Below are 18,631 nucleotides of genomic sequence, written 5' to 3' on the forward strand. Positions count from 1 at the left end.
TATTCTTATAATCTGCTCTCTATGGTTGCTGGCTGTTCTGTCCCGCCCCCGGAAGTCTCGCTGGTCCTGTCTTTGCCGCGGTGCAGTGTGGGTAGCCGCTGTCAGCCATGGCGTCCCGTGCCCTCTGTGTGTGTGTCCGCGCGGCTCTGCGCCCTCTCCCCCGGCGCTCTGTGGCGGCTCTGAGCGGAGCTGTGTGTCGGCAGCGTTCCACCCTGAGCACACACGCACAGCCGACCCCGCTGCTCAGCAAACAGGTACAGTACGGGGGTCAGGGTCACCTAGAAGACGAGGGGGAGGCCTGATGCAAGGTGCTCAGTGTGGTAACCCATAGCAACCAATCTGAGGGCTTTCTACCAAGGTTAGAGCAGTAGCAGCTGGATTCTAATTGGTTGCTATGAATACTGTAGTAATGGGGGGTTGTCAGGCTGCCATTGCTCTCTCGTGGCCTGACTGTCATTCTGGATCTCATCATCACATGGCGTCATCAGAACTCCATACAGGAAATATTGGGGTCGCTATCAGGCCTGGCAGTATTTTTACATTGGCAGATTTTTATATAATTCTTCCCGTTATACTAACCTTAGATCAGCGGCTGACCCCCATCCTAGTCCTCCTCGTACTTGGTGGGGCCCAATGAACATGTGACCTTTTCCCTGCACCCCCCCAGTGGAAAGGCAGCCTCGCTACAGTCTGACCGGGGCATTGGGATCCATGGCATGCAATCCTGAAAGCAGCTGCATCTCTTAGATTTGGCCCAGTGCTACTCCCAGGGATGTCGGTGGGATATACTTACTATGGCACAGAGGATCCGAACAATAAACCCATGAACTAACCCCTAAAATATCATACTGCAGTTTTACCAGTCCTTGGATGTGGTGGCTGCATTAGTTTTCTTTTTTCCCTCCTTTATTTCAAGTCTCTGCACTGCATGGGGGCCACCAACGTTTTCACACAGATTGCCCTTCAAACATCTTCATGAGATGGGATTTGTAGTTGAAACAGATAAGATTGTTCTTGCTGTCTTTTTAGCTCACTAAACTGAAAAGGATGCAGTGGGATCTGCAGAACATCTTCTGTACTTGCTGAAAACCACCTATTAAAACTCGGTCCGCTTAATAGGATATAGCGCGGGGAATCCACGATTAGCTTCGCGAACCCGAGTTAGATGTTTTTTTAAGCCGGGTGAGAAGAAACTGTAGATGGGTGGCAGCTTCTGCATTGTGACCCAACTTTTTAAAAACAGCCCAGCTATGGGGAGAACACTGGTCTGTGTCCGTGGGCTGCTGGTGGTTCTGGGGCAGTATGCAGCCATGCCTGGTGTAGCTGTGCATTCTAATTCATTCCTATGAATGAGGAGCTACTGATCAGGGAGCCGTGTTCTCCCCAGAACTTTTTTTTTTTTTTTTAAGTGCCTGGGAAGAAGCTGTAAGCAGGTGGTCAAAGTGGGCAGGGTAACAAATGACACATTTAGTGTTCTCGGTCCTTGTTACCCTAGAATCTAGTAATCCAATTCTAATTTTGTCAGCTTTCTAATGCCCTCCCTCTTCATATGCCCCATTTTTCCATCATTTTTGTATTGTGCCCCAACTATTGGTGCTGAGTGCTGCACTTGGCTAAGGGGGCTGGGGAAAACACTGGGGACATTGTTAGGTGTGTGGCCACGTACATTGAAATACATGGGGGGTCTGCCATGGTTAGGCAATGCATGGCCTGGGGCAGGACACCACTTTCCGCAGTGAAAGGCTATGGGGTGGCTATTAAGGTTGTACAGTGAAGGTCACCAGAGCAGGACTGAAGGTAAGTATTGTTTTAGCATTACTGGGTGTACTGGGGGAGGGGGTTTGCTTTAAAGTTCAACTTTACTCAGCCAGGACACTATCTGCATGGAGTTTGTATGTTCTCGCTGTGTTTGTGTGAGTTTCCTCTCGCATTCCTAAAACATGCAGTTAATTTATTTGGCTTCCCCCAAAATTACCTTTGGACTGTATAAAGACATATGACTATGATAGGGACATTAGATTGCGAGCTCCTTTGAGGGACATGACTATAGACTTTGTACAGTGCTGTATAATATGTAGGCGCTATATAAATACTGTATATTAATAATAACTTCACTTAGTTTGACGTCAATAGTGAGCATTAGTACAAGTCTGATTCTTCAGTATTGAATTGTTGGATAGATGTGAATGCCGGTATTCACTTGTATTCCTTCCCTTTCGGATCAGCTTCAGTTATTTGAATTTGACCTAAAATAATTACCTAAAACAAGTGTTCATACCGAAGTAATGTCAGAAGTCCTTATCTACATACTTAATCAGGGTTATTTGGTAAAAGTATTGATCCAGGTGACCAGTCAGAGAAAGGTTTGCTTTTTCTTTCATCCTGGCAGAATGATTAGTATTGCAGTTTTTGTGTCTTCTCAGCCCTCAGATTAGGCTGGAGGTAGGAAACGCTTAGCTTGACACCTCTGATAGGTGGAGAATACAAGAGATCCCTGGAAAGTTATACTAATAAAAATCAAATGGCATGTTTCCATGTGTGCCTTGTTCTTTTAACCCCCCTAGCGTTCTAATTATGTCCATATTTTCATGCAAAAAGCGGCACATTGTTTTGCATGAAAATGTTTTTTTTACATTGTAGACATATAATTCTTAGGCATAACTCACCTAAATATGTCCAATATTTAATACATTTATTAATAAACTTTAAATTAAAAAAAAAGTTAAAACAAAGGTGCATAAAAATACTAAAACCTGTAATATAACTGTACAGTAGCATGTATAATAAATATATATATATATATTAAAATATTTACTTGTATTGGATTCAGTACAGTTATTTTGTATTGAATCCAATACAAAATTATTTAAATTTCCTGCCACGCCTTCCACCCGTGCTAAAGCATACACCGACGTCACTGGGAAACCCCGGAGAACGTCTCTGCAGTCGCCGGCTGCAGATCGGAGGAAGAAGACGTGTCCTGACTACCTGCAGGTACGAGCAGGACGCCGGGGAAGGCCAAAGGAATAAGGTAAGCGTTTTGTTTTTTCCTTGTGTGTGTGCTTTTGGCGACCCTGAGTGTGACTGCTTTTAGCAAGTAAAATCTACCCCCAGTCACATTTTGGAATACCACTAGGGGGGTTAAATACAATCTGATCAGGATTAGGTGAGTATGGGGCTGCTGGATGGGCAGATACAGCCAGGTTCACAATATGGTAGTTCTGGGTGCTACTTGTGTCCGTGGAGCTCAATTTTATGTTTTTCTTGTGCAGATTTACAAAAAGTGACCTCTTTCTTTTCCTGTTATCTCTCTATAGGTCTCCAGTTACTTATATAAGTCATGTCGCCAGTACAGCGAAGGTCCTCCTCTTACCTTGGAGAGCATTGCAGAACGAGTTTTATACGTATTGAAGCTGTAGGATAAGGTTGACCCAGAAAAAGTGAGTTTTCATTTCTTTCAGTATTCCTAAACTTCCCTAGGCAGGGCAGCTCTGTCATTGTCTTCAGGGTCAATGTGCAATGAAAGGTACCATTTATGCAGCTTAGATACACTCCCATAGGGATGCTTTAGATCTGCTGCTTCTTTCCACAAAGTAACATTCATAAACTCGCCCGTCTTTCAATCTTTGGCTTTGTGGAAGGCATTACCTGGTTTCATTCTCAGGACAACCGGCTCACCAGAGATTTTGGCTTCAATTTACTAAAGGAATACATGCTGTTCAGGGATATTTTTCTTAGTGAATGAGTTGAAGCTCTGCTGACTTTAACACATCCAATCATGTGCAAGCATGTTTACATTTCCTTGCACATGATTGGGTTTTCTTTCCAAAGTGAAATTTCACAACCTTGCACTGTGATTGGATGGTTGAAGTTAGCAGAGCTTTACTTCATTCACTACTAAAATGAATGAATTATCTCTTGCAAGGGGAGACTTCACTTTGCTAAACAGCCTATCATCCTTTAGTAATTCATTGCCTTGCACAAGAGTTTAAATGGCTCTGCACATGTTCAGCTCAGCAAACATTTGTTTGGCTAGACAAATGGGCAACGCAGAGCATTCCACTGGACTGACTTTAATGTGATCCCTTGTAATGAGTGTATATATATATATATATATATATATTTTTTTTTTTAATGTTTTAATTAATAATGAGGACTAAATGTGTCAAAGAAAACACAATTTTAACCAATCACAGTTTGGTCGAACATACACAGCGAATAAATGCAATCTCAGGAGTGCGATACCATAAACCGTAAATTTTGCAGTTTGTGTGGTTGTGTTAGGTGACCCTGAGCTCCAGTTATGAATATGCAATTAACATGCACCCTCATTGTATAGAAATGAAATGGGCAATCTTACCAGAAAGAGGCTGAAAAACTATTCCTAACCTCTGGAATTATCTTTTGATCAGTTATAATTTAACTTTTTCATATCCAGATACAAGATTCTCGGAATGATCTAATTGTTAAGCTGCATTGTAATGGAGCTGTATTTTGACCTATGTATACAAAAGTAAAGTTTTAGCAATATAATAACCAAAATAATATTGTGCTTCCTGCAGCTCACAGTCAACTCTCATTTCATGAAAGACCTTGGATTGGATAGTTTGGACCAAGTTGAGATAATCATGGCAATAGAGGATGAGTTTGGTAAGATGGGTGTACCCTGGTTTATTGACTGATTTCCGTTTCTTTGATGTTTATAGTGTGTTTGTTAGGTTTGGTATATTTTGGAAAGGCCATACCTTTCCCGCCTACTATTGTCAGTCCAGAAACATTTCTATAAATGACAGACAAAGACTTGCTGAAGAGCACTTGCATTTCCTTACCAAACACTGCACAGTGGTTTTCACTTATGATGCAGGCGTGATTCAAGAGATGAGGGTGCCCCATCCTTTATCGCAAGGTTTGTCAGTCTAGCCTGGGCATAGCCACCTTGTTGAATTCTAAAGGCACAGCCAAACTGGTCATTCTGAATCAAATCACAGCAGGCACATCATGTTTTCTGAAGTTTAAGAGAATATAACCTATCTGTAATACCTGCAGCATCTGAAGGGATTCATATGAAAGGAATCCTCTACAGCAACAAATAGGGTAACTGGTCTGCCGCTGAAAATACTGCTTGCTGCATGCTTGTCCGAGATTGGAAGCACTGAAGCCTAAGACTAAGTACACACATCAGATGATTCTCGTGCGATTATCGCTTTAGGGCTAGTATCCAACAAGAATCTGTCGAGTGTGTACAACGCTCATCCAACGTTGTTCATGGATCCATCCTGGTGGATCCATGAATGACTGCAATGCAAGTAAAGAGAGGAGTGCAGCGGGGTGCTGCTCCATCCATCTACCCTCGCCATTGAGAACGGCACTGTATGTGCTAGTTCCTGCTTCTTTGGAAAGGAAAGATCCTTTCCAACGACAAAAGTCTTGCGTGTGTACTCAGCCTCACAGCCATACCACTAGTATTTTCTTCCACTTGAAGGACACAGCAAGATGGTACTTGACCAGTGGGTTATGCTGCCACCTGCAGGAGTACGACGTTATGTACCAAACAAACACCCAGTGGCCCCTATTGGCTGCCAGACCCCACCCTGCTAGAGGCAGCTTGGTTTTTTTTCCCGTTTTTGTTGTTAGCTATTAGTACGCAGTATTTATATAGCGCCATCATATTACGCAGAGTTGTACAATGTGGATAGTCGTGTCACTAACTGTCCCTCATAGGAGCTCACAATCTAATGTCCCTACCATAGTCATATGTCATTAGTGTAGTCTAAGGTCAATTTTGAGGGGGAGCCAAGTAACCTAACTGCATGTTTTTGGAATGTGGGAGGAAATCAGAGTACCCGGAGGAAACCCACGCAGACACGGGGAGAACCTGCAAACTCCATGCAGATAATGTCCTGGCCAAGATTCGAACCTGGGACTCAGCGCTGCAAAGGCTACCTCAGAGCCCACCGTGCAGCCCCTAGCTACCAGTTCATCTTTTAAAAATTTGAATTGGGTAAAACTATTCTCCTGGCTTATTTGTTATAAAGATGTTTAAACCAAGAATGGAGAGTTGGATCAAAGAGCAATGCTCGAAAAACCTTTGGACAGCCAATAGTTTATATGAACTGTGAAAAAGAAACTTGTGCCAAACTGATGTTTATTTTACCAGAGTGGATGTTCTCAGTGTGAAGGTTGCGACTGGTGATTGCAAAATGTTCCAATAAAGCAGTCTCACTGGAGCAAAACCTGATGGAGGCCAAATAATGCGAACACTCATGACATTCTTTTTCTGGGAGCCTAGGGTGCCTTTATGAAGCCCCACCCTCCCTAAATGACATTGACATGACATTAAACCCCTAGGCTCACAGGCAGTAACATAAAATATGTTAAACATTTAATTTAATGATTTAAAGGGGGTAAGTCTGCAGAGTACAAGGCTGAAATAAGCCTGGGCATTGTAGTACCATTTTTCACACTCCGTTAGGGATCAGCTAAAATGTCTATCTGACAGCAGTAGAACAGGAGATGGTAAGAATGACCAAAGTGACAACTGCTGTCCTGATCTTGCAGTGACAAGTAAATGTAAATTCCCCTCTTGTGATTCATCTATATCAATAATTTACACTTTTATAGGGGCCATCCAATTCTAAAATTTTACTTGTCAGTTTCACTTGGTTCTTTGCAATAGTCTTTCTTACCACTAGGTGGAGAGCTTGCACCATGTTACCGGTGACATGCAGGGCTTTGATGGATGATGTTTTTATGCTTGGAGTTGTACGTGTTCGCCATACCAAGTATTGACCATCTACTACATGCAGGAAAGGAATAGTGCTAGAACAGAACTACACAAGGTTTAACAGAAGCTGTATTTTTACATATTGTATGTCCTGACCATGGCATTATCAAATCTAATAAATAAACCTTTGTACCCTAATGCAACCCTTTACATTTTCCCTGTACTTGAGATAGAATCATTTATTTATGGAATTTGTCTCGCCATTCTCTTTCCACCTTGTGCAAGGAATTCTATAAGCGCCTATCTTAGATCTCAATTCCTAATAGAGAAAAAGTCTTTGCTAAAAAAAAAAAAATTTGTTTAAGTTGAACCGTGACATTGCTCTCAGCAATGATTTATTTTTAATTATCTGTGTCAGTAGGACAGCCTCAGCAGAGGTAGCGAGCGTTTTCTGTAGATTTTTTTGCTACCCCTACCAGCTCACGGGTTGCTAGGCAACTGGCTGTGTGCGCAAGCATCAGTAAACACATGTGTAGGCATGGGGAATACAGGTTAAGGCAGGAAATGGCAGCCCAATAATTTTGCGGGATGATAAAAGCAAATATTGGCTTCTCAGATGTGGTTGGAACTGATGAATATAGATGTCACCCGTAGTATCTTGTTCCAGCTTTCACCTATCCTCTTTTTGGATGAATGCTAATGAGTGATTATTGGCAACACACACTTATTTTCACATGGCTTTGTTACAAAAGCACATCGGCAACTTACTAATAAGCCATGAGTCTTGCTGCCCCATCCTTGCAAGTTTTATAGAGCTGGCCAGAGAAAAATACTGTGCTGCCATTGCTGACCACCTTCTGAAAATGCTCTGACCCTGGGCAGACATGCAAATTCAAACATCTAATTTGCTTGCGTGTCCCGGGCAAGTAACTCGGAACATGAAGTGCAATAAGCATGCTGATAAGCAAAGGGGCAGAGATATGGAGAGGAGTTCATTCCATCCCAATTCACTGTCCAATCAAAGCGAGGGCTTGAGAAAAAAAACTGAACGCTATACTGCAGTTGAGACAGCCCAAGCCTCTTCTTTTGCTAGACAGGGCTGTGTGGTATAGCAGAGTGGTGTATATATCTGTTTGCCTGTAGTTGCTCTATAACATGGTTGTCAAACTCAAATACACAGTGGGACAAAATTAAAAACTTAGACAAAGTCGTAGGCCAAACTTGAAAGTGAAATAGCACCGATAATACAATTCAAGAAAACAGTCCAATGCAGGGCTTAATGTTATGAGTCGGGGCCAAGCATAGCCCGAGAGGCTGCTGGTCTATAGACGCGAGAAATGCCGCTACTACAATTCCCGGCATTACTTGCGTCTATAAAACAGTCTAATGCGGAGCCACGTATAGGCTGCTGGTCTATAGACGCGAGTGATGCCGGGAATCGTAGTAGTGGCGCTATTTCAATGCAGCAGCAGGCCAGCTGCAATTCATATTTAGGATTCCTTTGGGCCCCAAAAAAAGGACATTGCAGACCAGATTTTGACACCCCTGCTTTAAAGGATGATCGCATTCAATCTGCATCTTAAAAAGGGGAAGCAAAATCTTGAAAAGTCCATAGAACTGAAGGCAAGAAAAGGCAGTTGCTGAATGATAAGAAACCACAAGTTCTGCTGGCCGCTACGGGTGTTCTGGGAGTTATGGCTGGCCAAGACTCGCTGGAAGCTGCTCAATAACAGCTTGAGACATTACTTGCCTAAACTATCTAAAGCTGCCATTACTGCGCTCCCTAAATCAGAGTCAAGGAAGCTTTGTGTCCTCCAGCAGTTGCAGAACAGTGAGTTCCCCCATGGCCTGGCAGCAGGGGATAGGGACTTCATATTCTGCTGCAGCTGCTAGAATTGCACTTTAGCTTTCTGTTACCATTACTCAGTAGACACTTACTGTGCCTATTGCATTAAACTCTGCTCTTTTCTTGTAGGCTTTGAAATCCCAGATGCCGATGGTGAGAAGTTGATGACCCCACAAGAGATCGTAGATTACATTGCAGATAAGCAGGATGTATATGAATGAAGTATATGTATCAAGTCCTTTGTTTATTGTAAGTATAAGCAGAGAATTGAACTCTTATCACATATTGTCTCATTGTAAAGTGCTTCAAGTGCAGAGAATCATTAACAATCCCTGTCCAAGACTTACATTGCATGTGTCAGTAGGGTTTTGTTTCACTCAGACCTGCTTTTCTTTCCATACAAGTCAGTGGGAGTGCAAAAGCAGCTTGACGCACATTGATGTAGCTTAGAAGGAGGTGAAATGAATCTCAGAAGCTCAAGGGCACCTGAGAAGCATCTCAAAGTGATGTCAAGTGCTAGCGGAATGTACATGAAACCAAACTGCATTGGCACAAAGACAAACTCAAATCTAGATCAGACTAATACAAACGGCTGAAAGCCAATCCTGCCCTGTCTCCACTGCCAGAGGATGCCAATAGCTACAGAGGTCAGCAAAGGCTTCAGTTTTACAACTTGGAATAGATAAATATTGTAATAAGCATAGTCTAGAAATATATTTGCTTTAAGGAAAAGCAATCAGAGGAATTGTGCTGTAATATGTCACTGTGCATAAAGTAAAATCTCTGCATTGACTAATCTTTATGTGCATTAGTTGATGTAAAATATTCCCAGAATGGGAATGACATCTCCTGGACATTAACCTGTCTTTGCTGAAATGTGTGCAGCTGTGTTTTCTTGGTTCAGATGTGGTTTGATGCAATTTATTACATAAGATGTGCTGTTCATGTTCATGTGCCATTAGTACAAAGGCCGTTCTTGTCTCATTAGAAGGAACACTTAAATCAGAATCTCTATACATTGTAATAAATCCATTAATGGAGACTTTCTCCAGCGACCGTATTTTATGTTGTGGGACCACAAATGATTCATTATATATTATACAGAAGAGCAGGAGGGATATGAAAGTTCTCTGTTATAAATAGATTGATCTGTCTAGTTTTAATTGGATAATGATGGAACTGCTTGCATTTTACCATTTGTCTTTTTGATAGTCCTATGATTAAATACATTTTCATAAAGCCATCATAACCTCCCTTCTGTTCCTGTATTGTTTGTTCTAAATCTGTTTGAGGTTGGTGCACCGTAGTGAGCTTGAATTAAGTTACAAGAAAGGAGAATTGGCGGTGGTTTTTATTGGAAAGATCTGTTTACCGTGGGTTTCTCTGTTCTGATTGTTCTCTCTCTCCGCAGGTAGTTGTGCTGGGCGTCTTTTTAGCGCACCTGCATGTTGTGCCACCGCGGCTGCCGTCACCACTTCTTCCAGGATCCTGTATTTAAACTGTTTGAATGTGTTGGCCTTTAATAAATGTAAAACAACATTCTTCAGTCTGAGGTGTCTTTTTTTATTTTCCTCATTTTCTTTAAATCTTTAATCACATATTTTCCTTGGTAGGCCTTAGCACCTGAAATATGAAAGAAATTGCTGAAATGTTTAGGTACATGCTTTTGGGCTGCCACATCTTTAGTTGGTGGCAAGGTGGACCCTAATCCATAACTCCATTTTAAGAATGGAGTGAGGGCAGCTCTCTGCAAGCCAGTAAGACCAAAATGGGTTTATGTAGTACAGGTACATAAAAGGGTCAAGGGTATTTATCAATTATGGTCAATGAGCCACAATACCTGAATATGGTAACATCACCCATGCATTCACCGTTCTCCCCTCATCGGGGGCTTTTGGTGGCTAAATGTGCTGGACCAAGGAACGTACCCAAAAGTTTCAAAAGTTCTGTGTCTATGTGATTTATGTTGGTATTTATTCATTATATATTATTATTATATAAGAGGAGCTCCTTCACCTGTGTAAGAAATAGTTATTGTGTACATAATGCACCAGCATGTAATAAAACATTGGAGGGCAACAAACTGCACCTGCTTTCCCAAACATGGCTGTCATATATGTGCATCATTATTTTTATTTCCTGCACATGTTGACCAATAAAGCACATTGGACTAGTGGGTAAAACCTGACACTTTTAAAAATTTGTGGCATCGATTGGGGCCGTGCACAAAGAAAGCTCATATAAGGACATAGTTTGGTGTGGAGAAACCCGATCAGCAAGGCATGTCTTCCCATTCAGTATCAGTACCTGACCTTGCAAAAACTTAGTGGAAAGGGTACAAATTCCCAAAAACATACTCCAGCCTTCCCACAAGAATGCCACAAATAAGAATTCCATAAAATTGTCCTTAGTTTAAAGGAGGATCTATCCAATTGTGTGACCTGCATGGCCTACCTAGATGCCTTGTCCTCTCCTGTTTTGGTTCCGCCTGTAAATGGCTGTGATTACCTATGGACAGTCTTTAATAAGGCATGTTGGTTATATGTGTAGCATAGACAGTCGTTTCCTTAGAACCTGTATGTGTGTCAGGAAAGGGACGGTAACTAATTAAAAGTTTGGCTTGCCTTATGGGAAATGATTAAACACTGTCCACCCTTACCTTGTTTCCTTTCTGAATGTAAACAGTTTTGCATAGGGTTGATGGTGAATACCAGATGGTTTTTTTAGAGATTCTACAGCAATCCAGTGGAACGACTTATAATGAAACCTGGGAGCTGCCATTGCTGCGCACAGTCTGGAAATTCTTGGCTGTTAAACTGGCTGTACATTAGATGATTTGTTAGAATAGATCAGACTTTCTCAAACTTTGTAACAACGGGGGCTTTCATGTCTTATGGAACTCTTTTATAACAATATTAATTTGCATTACATTAGCAAGGTGGTCAGTGGGAAGAATGCCACCCTTACAAATAGCTAAACAGATCACTGATGACAGTGTTACCTGGCCTGAGGCACAAATTGCTCAAGGAACCCCTGGTTAAGAATCCCTGGGTTAGACATTGGATAAAAAACATGTTATCGATCATGACATGACTAATATATTATTGGGTGTGCTGTTGTTTGATTGAGGAAGCACCTGATCTCCACCACCCACTTTATTTCTAATGTCCAGTGGCGAGCGTTCCAATTCACCAGTGTATGGCCAGCTTAAAGTGGACCCTGACACCCATTTATTTTATGGCTGCAGCCAGTATGCAGACCAGGAAAGTTAGAGAACTCAGCTGCAGCTCCTGCTTCAGTGATTGCTGTATGTACTATTCCCCATGATCACACAGTTTTGTATCCTCTAGCAGAGAAGTCTTCTGAAATCCTAACATGAGTAAACTCAGACGTCTGACAACTCTGCTTGGGATTTCAGTGTGGCACGGGCACTGTTGTCAGCTCATCCAGGACGTTTTCTTTCCTGGATTTCTTCCAGGATTGACATGTATTGTGTAAGCACAAAGACAATAAATGGGGGGATGATGCATCTGTTGCAGAGATGTACTGGATATGTTTTTTTTTTTGCCCAGACCTACCCTGTAATTCGTAAATCTGTATTCCCATATCGGATGTGTGTACCTATTGCTTGATTCACACTTTCTTTTTTCTTGATTCACTGCCAGCTTCGGTAATATAAAACTATCTGACACCTCTGGTGGTTGTTACTAGTCCTGAAGGTGTTACACACACGCTTCCTGATCTGTGCCAGTCTCTGACTTGTTAATGTGCGAGTCACACCATGCAGTGAGAAGTCTCTGCTAGTAACACCCTCATTGTTAGCAGCTGTTTGTACCACACCACCGGCTCAGGGCCCAGAGCCATCAGATCAAATGACATTTAGAATGCAGTCTTCTCCAAACAATATATTTACTTTTTATGGGCACACAGCATTTGTTAGGGTTGGGCTGTGGTTCATATGAATGCACTGGGTGCTTTTTGTAAATTTCCAGACTAAACCTGACATTTGAATATATTTTGCCTTCCCTGGTTCCTACTTTACATGTTGATGAGATTAATAATTCAAACATGTCTGCTTTCATTACATACCTAAAATACTTTGCAATATCATCACTGGGTTTCTGTGCTTCTTTTTTCAATGCAGGTAGAACATGGCTAGTTGGGGGATGCTGAAAGCGGTGGGTCAAAAACAATCAGAGGAACAGCCTTAACAATGCTGGATGACCATCAGACAGGAAAACAGGTGGGTACTTGCTGCAGCTTTTAATGCAAATTGTGAGATGCTCACAGTGTGCAGGTAAATCAGAGTATGCCATTTAATTCATAAAGTCAATAAACTGAACAATGAGCTGACAAATGTAAAGGAATGCGGCCATCTATGGACAGGCACGCTGCATTGGATTATGGATATTTCTTTGCAGCGTGTTAATGCACCTGTATATGTTTTCATGCATTAACAATTGCAATAGATACAGAAGCCCATTGATAATATATGGATGGGCTGTTAACACGCTCCAATGTAAGGGAAAAAAAAAAAATCACAACTCCTTTTATTTTTTTTTTTTTTTTGCACTGGAACACCATGATGCCTGCCATGTCATTAATCTTTATGGCAGCCCAACACGCCAAGGCATTACACCTGCGTTGTAGCATGCAGCTGCAACTTGGCAACATGTTTAGGTTATGGTTTTGTTACGCTTCAACACATGCTGAATAGTAAAAATGTATGCCAGGGAACACAGGCTTGTGTACCAGAATGTATAAATCCCCGTGTATATTGTTTTGTAGCATTTTGGTTCTATTTATATATCTTCTAAACATTAAAAATAGGTCTAATGTTTTATTACAATATTCAAGTCTGATTTCCTCCCGCATTGTCAGGGTAGTCTATATGCAATGACAGCTATTATGTGTTCAGGAACGTGTATAGGCCCTTAAACCAGGCAGTCCTTTTGCAGTGCTTATTTTGTACAAAGCAATGACCATTTCAGGTTAGGAGGGAGAAGCGCGGTGCCATTGTTGGGAGAAGAGACTGTTAGTGGATGTTTTGTTGTACGCTGTGCACAGCCAGCATTAATGTCTCATTGTACATAGTCCAAAGCTCTTTGTATTGTCCCAGTGACACCGGCCCCAAACACAGATAAACAAAGCCCGCTCGCCCCACACTGATCAAATGCGGCTTCATATCCACCAATCATAATTATGTAAAAAGAAGCCTGAGCAATGAAGATTCAATCTGATTGGGTACTGCAGGGTATAGAACAGTTCATAGTACACAAACATGATGAGATCTGATTATTTATCACTGTAAAAATGTAATCGGTCAGGAAACACAGTTTTAGTTTTTGTAGCTGGAAGCGCAAGAGCAGAGGGGTCCCATTAACACATATGCAATGTGGCAAAGTACGTTTTGCCACCCAAGGATGGTTTTAGACCCCAAGAGGTCCTTTGTAGAGGTTAAAAACAGAATTTTAGCTTTCTGAACCCCTGCCATTCTATTAAATGGGACCCTGTGAATAGTGGGGCCCCAGGCAATTACCCTGATCCCCATGTAAAAATAAATCAATTATCCATATAGAGAACTTGCTGCAAAGTTACTGAGGAATAAATTATAGATGTCGTTTCTGGGAATATCTGAATCCCCAAGGGGATCAGAAAGGAAGTTTTACCCTAATTGGAGTATATTGTTTATAATGAACGTTGTCACCTTCCTCTGGGTTTGCAATAGGTTTACACCTCTATAAATGCAGATTTTTTTATTTGTCAATTAAACTCAAGGCTTTATGTCTTTTTATGAATTTATGTATTATGTATAAAAAAAACTGGTTATATTTAATCCCAGAAGACAATATGCCCTTGGCCAAGCTGAGGCCTAGCATTAATACCTGAGGCCTAGAACCTCTGGTTGCTATGACAACACATTTGCCATTCCTTTACATCTTCATTTTTACAAATTTTCTTCATATTTTTTACTTGGCAGCTCCCGGTTTGTGTTTTATATTTCACAACGGTAGCACACAACCACTTTGTGGCCTTCAAGCCCTCCGCAAAGCTATTTTGAGACAAATTCAGCTGTTTATGACACATTTTTTTCTTTTTTTTTTTTTTTTTTTGAAAAGCCTATTAGACTTTATTGGGCATTGAAAGGCTTGCTCTGCTCTCCAGGTATGTCTCTATGGAAAGGCTCCTTGCTCTCCTTTTAATCAGTTTCTTAGTTCTCTGGTAGTAGTTGTTGCCATGGCAACCCCAGCTTGCTGGCTGGATCTGAGTGACAGCGGCCATTATATATTCCCAGTGTGCAATTTTGTTGTATTAAATATCATCGCCGCAGCTCCCAAATTTAATATGGGTCATGCTGCTTGTGGTGACAGATGGTCCGCGTACCGTTTCAATGCAAAATGTCAAGGGTGTCGCTGCGTTCACCTACTAATGACACACCTACGTGGATTACCTCCAGCGGATGGAGCTATATTTAGAGGGCGAGGGCAGCGGGCACTACCGCAAACCCATTCCTTCCATCGCAGAAATGGGAACTATGGGCTTGGCACAAATTAACCCTTCATGGACAGATGTTATAATTCGGGCACATTTTAATGCTGTGAGCCTTTCCTCTGTGGAAGCGGTTTGAGTGGAAGAAAGCCCTCGGACGCTGCACGAAACGCTCCAAAAACCAGTGCAAAAAGGAACTGCAACTGGTCCGATTCATTTCACTGGTAGCCACTGGTGAACCGTATTTGAAAATGCGGGTCACTGACCTAGGACAGGCATTCAGACTTGAAAGTCCCATGTTCCAATCAGAAAACCTTTCCTGGGCCAGTGATTTCAAAAATATTGGAGCCACTCGATCAATCTGACAGCCGTGGTCAGCCATGGCGATGTACTTCCCAGATACAAATTTTTGATAAAAATGCGTTCAATGAAACAGGAAAAGTGCTGCCATTTAGGGCCCTTTAAGACCCGTAGTGTCAAACCGCATGGCTGGTAGCTACCTGTGTGGCTTGGGACGGCAAACAGCACCGGGGACAGCAAGACCATTCACCTAAATAGGAGAGGTTTGGACCTCTGTTGAGCCTACAACGCTGCAGCCATCATGGCCCTAACTGTCTCTTTTTTAGATGCATTCCTGCTGACCCAAAAATAATTTTATGCCCAGATGGTGAACGGAATTTAAAGCTCATTTCCTGATAGTGGGGTTATTAAAAAATCTGGGTCCAATTCCACTTAAAATAAAAAATAAAAACAGTTGTCACTGTATTACTTATTCTATACTGGGTGACACCCAGCCTCATTCAGCCCACACCCCTGGAACCATGGGTGTCAAGGGGACCTCCCCCTTGGAATGAGTCATCAAAAAACTCTGCAATCATTGGATGCTGCAGGGAACATTAGCACCACCATTCTGTGCTGCTGTCCAGTCCGAAAACTATCACCAGAACAGGAAGTGAGGGCAAATCTCCCCAGCTGGGCCACAGATGGCAACAACAACCTACAGAGCCTCTAAACCTCACCCGCTCTATCCTAAACTGTACAAAATCTTTTATTGAATTTTATAAAGAAAATATATCTTAACCAAAATTTTTGGAGCATAGTGAAAGGTGAAACCCCACTTTTTTTTACGTCTGATCCCATTGCAGAGATTTCCTGCACTGGACACAGAACAGGAAGTGCCCAGAAATCTCTTCAAAGCTATAGATCAGGGGTGTCGAACTCCAATACACAGTTGGCCAAAATGAAAAATTTGGACAAAGTCACGGGTCATTCTTGATAGTTTTTGAAAAAAATATCTACAACTGAGGACAGTCGCTAATGAATGTTAACAGAGGACGGGGCGCTTGTGGGTCCTGATTGACGTGCCAGCAGAGCATTCTGAGATTTGTAGTATTAGCGGTGCATGCATTGTCTACCAACAAGCCAGCTGCAGTAGACATTTGGTATTTTCTCGTGGGCCAAAAATAATTACAGTGCAGGCCAAATTTAGCCCGGGGGCCTGAGTTTGACACCCCTGCTATAGATCATATCTGTTAGCTGTTCTTCATTGCTGTCTTTATATCATGGCTGCCATACTATGTCCTGGCTTGAGTACGCCCCCCTTCTCTATGGCTAGAAATCCAAGAAGCTGTCACCATAACATAAGGAAATCTCGGAGACCCTCGATCTATTGATAACTAAAATAACTTTCTTAGTGTACAGCGCCAATATATTGGCTTTATAAATAAAGTTTAATAATAATTTATTTATTGATCAGGCTTAGGCGACAACGCAGGCGTGCATTTGAATAGCAAGCAGGGAGCGTTGTCATCTTAACCAGAACCTCTGGCATCATTTTAACAAAATCTGCATCTAAAAAAAAATGTTTGAAAAATGCCAATAGGAGGAGTGACATGTAAAGTGAAGCAGACATTGCATGGATTTATTTATGGCATCCATAAGGTTTGCATTAGATGAGTGGAGCTGCTGGGGGTGGTGTGGCCCCCAGATGCAGCAGTAGGGGGTGGTGTATGGATCCCCCCATCCTCCTCCTCCCCCAGGTTGGGAGGGAGGAGAGATCAGAGCTACAAGTGACAGTAGTGTGGATGTGACAGTGGCAGCAGCGCTCACATCTGGGGATCGGGGTGTCCTGAACATGTGCACCCGGGCTCCGCCCCCCGACACGCCTGCTCCCCAATCTGCACCCGGGGAGCCCAGCTGGGCATTGACAGCCGGGAGCAAAGGGGCGATCTGAACCCCCCCCCCCAGCAAGCCCTTACCTGCGCCTGGCACCGCTGCCACCTTCCCCTGGCATCAGCCTGCATCTGAGCTCCATGGCCCCAGGATGATCCGCTTCCTTCTGCTGCTTTTGCTGCTTCCAGGGGCCGGTAAGTAGCCCTGCGCTTTGCAAGGTCATAGAAAGCTGGGCAGGCATCATGGACATATGGGCTGCCATGCATTGGTGGGGGGGCAGATGGCAGATAATGAAATGGTATAGGGGTGATGAGCCCCCCCACTACATACATATGGATCAGGCTGTGATCAGCAGCATCTCCCCCCCTACTCACTGTACACTGATCCCTACTGTACGTGTGCTGCAGCTGAATTGCCTCCTGTGTGCTGGATGGAGCTGCTACTGCTGGCATTTCATAGGCAGGAGATACCAGATGGCTTGGGCAGATTTTGGGGTGGGGGATTTAGGGAAAAGGTAGCTCTGCATCCTTCATCTTCCCCTTCAAAAAACATTTCACCCCCCTTCCCCTTTGATGCTTGTCTTCTCTCTCTGCATACATTATGCATTCAAAATGCAGCTTTTTCATCAGTCAGATTTAAGTCAATGTTTGGTTTGCGTTTCATAACCATTTCACCGCAGAAATTTGGATTTTAGTCTTTTATTGTGTCCTGGGGTTGCTGATCGCAGGTAGTGTTGAGATGATGGTCATTGGTAGTGTGTAATGGAAGTGACAACGTAGGAGAAGGGGGCAGAGCAGTTGTCACCTTATTACAGGAAATCCGTAGGCGTTGGCCTTTATGGCAGGATCACCAGAGATTTCTTTACTGACATGGCACCTATGACATTGTAATGATTGGGTTAATATCTACATGTGTGTTACGGTGATCATACCTGTGCACAACTCCAATATGTATGTCAGATGTGTCATAAGGCTGAACCGCACCAATGCATTAAAGCTGGCGATTAAAGCTGTCTTACCCCAAACCTAACCTACCCCTATTACCTAGTTACCCCAAACTCCTAATAAAGGTTGGTGCCCATGATAAAATTTTACTCTTACTTACATCCAATCACATGCGCTCTTGTACTTTTAAATTGTCCGTAGATTGTACAATCAGATTGCAGGATCAGTGGACCGCTTTATATACATTGCTTTATGTTTCTAAAACTCAGCTGTAGAAAATCTTAGAAACCAGTGACAATGTCTAGCTGTCATGTCGATTCGATCGCTTCAGTTCTTTCAATGGGCCTGATTTATCAAAGCTCTCCAAAACTGGGGAAGAAAGACTATCATGGGAGAACCTGGGTGATCCAGCAAAACTGGATTGTATTTCTTAACAATTGTTTTCTATGAGTTCAT

The 18,631-nt window shown here is 42.5% G+C and overlaps 2 protein-coding genes and 1 long non-coding RNA gene across 5 annotated transcripts in view; 2 read left to right on the forward strand and 1 right to left on the reverse strand.

Annotated features, from left to right (window-relative positions):
* Nucleotides 1–61: 61 nt before the first annotated feature.
* On the forward strand, nucleotides 62–10,109 carry NDUFAB1 (NADH:ubiquinone oxidoreductase subunit AB1). Its single transcript, XM_072417570.1, is given in 5 exon segments — nucleotides 62–254; nucleotides 3,318–3,440; nucleotides 4,563–4,650; nucleotides 8,700–8,819; nucleotides 9,982–10,109. Coding segments are annotated over 4 exon segments (450 nt in total). The 5' UTR covers nucleotides 62–107; the 3' UTR covers nucleotides 8,792–8,819; nucleotides 9,982–10,109.
* LOC140335152 (uncharacterized) lies at nucleotides 9,982–17,449 on the reverse strand. The gene is made up of 2 exons (XR_011921667.1): nucleotides 17,318–17,449; nucleotides 9,982–10,193 (listed from the first exon to the last, which is right to left on the reverse strand). It is a non-coding gene; the product is annotated as an uncharacterized lncRNA (long non-coding RNA).
* The window catches only part of LOC140335150 (uncharacterized), a 35,030-nt gene continuing 33,528 nt past the window's right edge, over nucleotides 17,130–18,631 (forward strand). Inside the window, exon 1 of one of the 3 annotated variants that reach the window (XM_072417569.1) lies at nucleotides 17,130–17,425. In XM_072417569.1, coding sequence (XP_072273670.1) covers nucleotides 17,383–17,425 — 43 coding nt within the window. In that variant the 5' untranslated portion in view covers nucleotides 17,130–17,382. The remainder of the gene's footprint in view (nucleotides 17,426–18,631) is intronic. The other 2 variants (XM_072417568.1, XM_072417566.1) reach the window with 2 other exon arrangements.

This window comes from Pyxicephalus adspersus, chromosome 7 (assembly GCF_032062135.1).
Source record: "Pyxicephalus adspersus chromosome 7, UCB_Pads_2.0, whole genome shotgun sequence".
In the NCBI taxonomy this organism is placed as follows: Eukaryota; Metazoa; Chordata; class Amphibia; order Anura; family Pyxicephalidae; genus Pyxicephalus; species Pyxicephalus adspersus.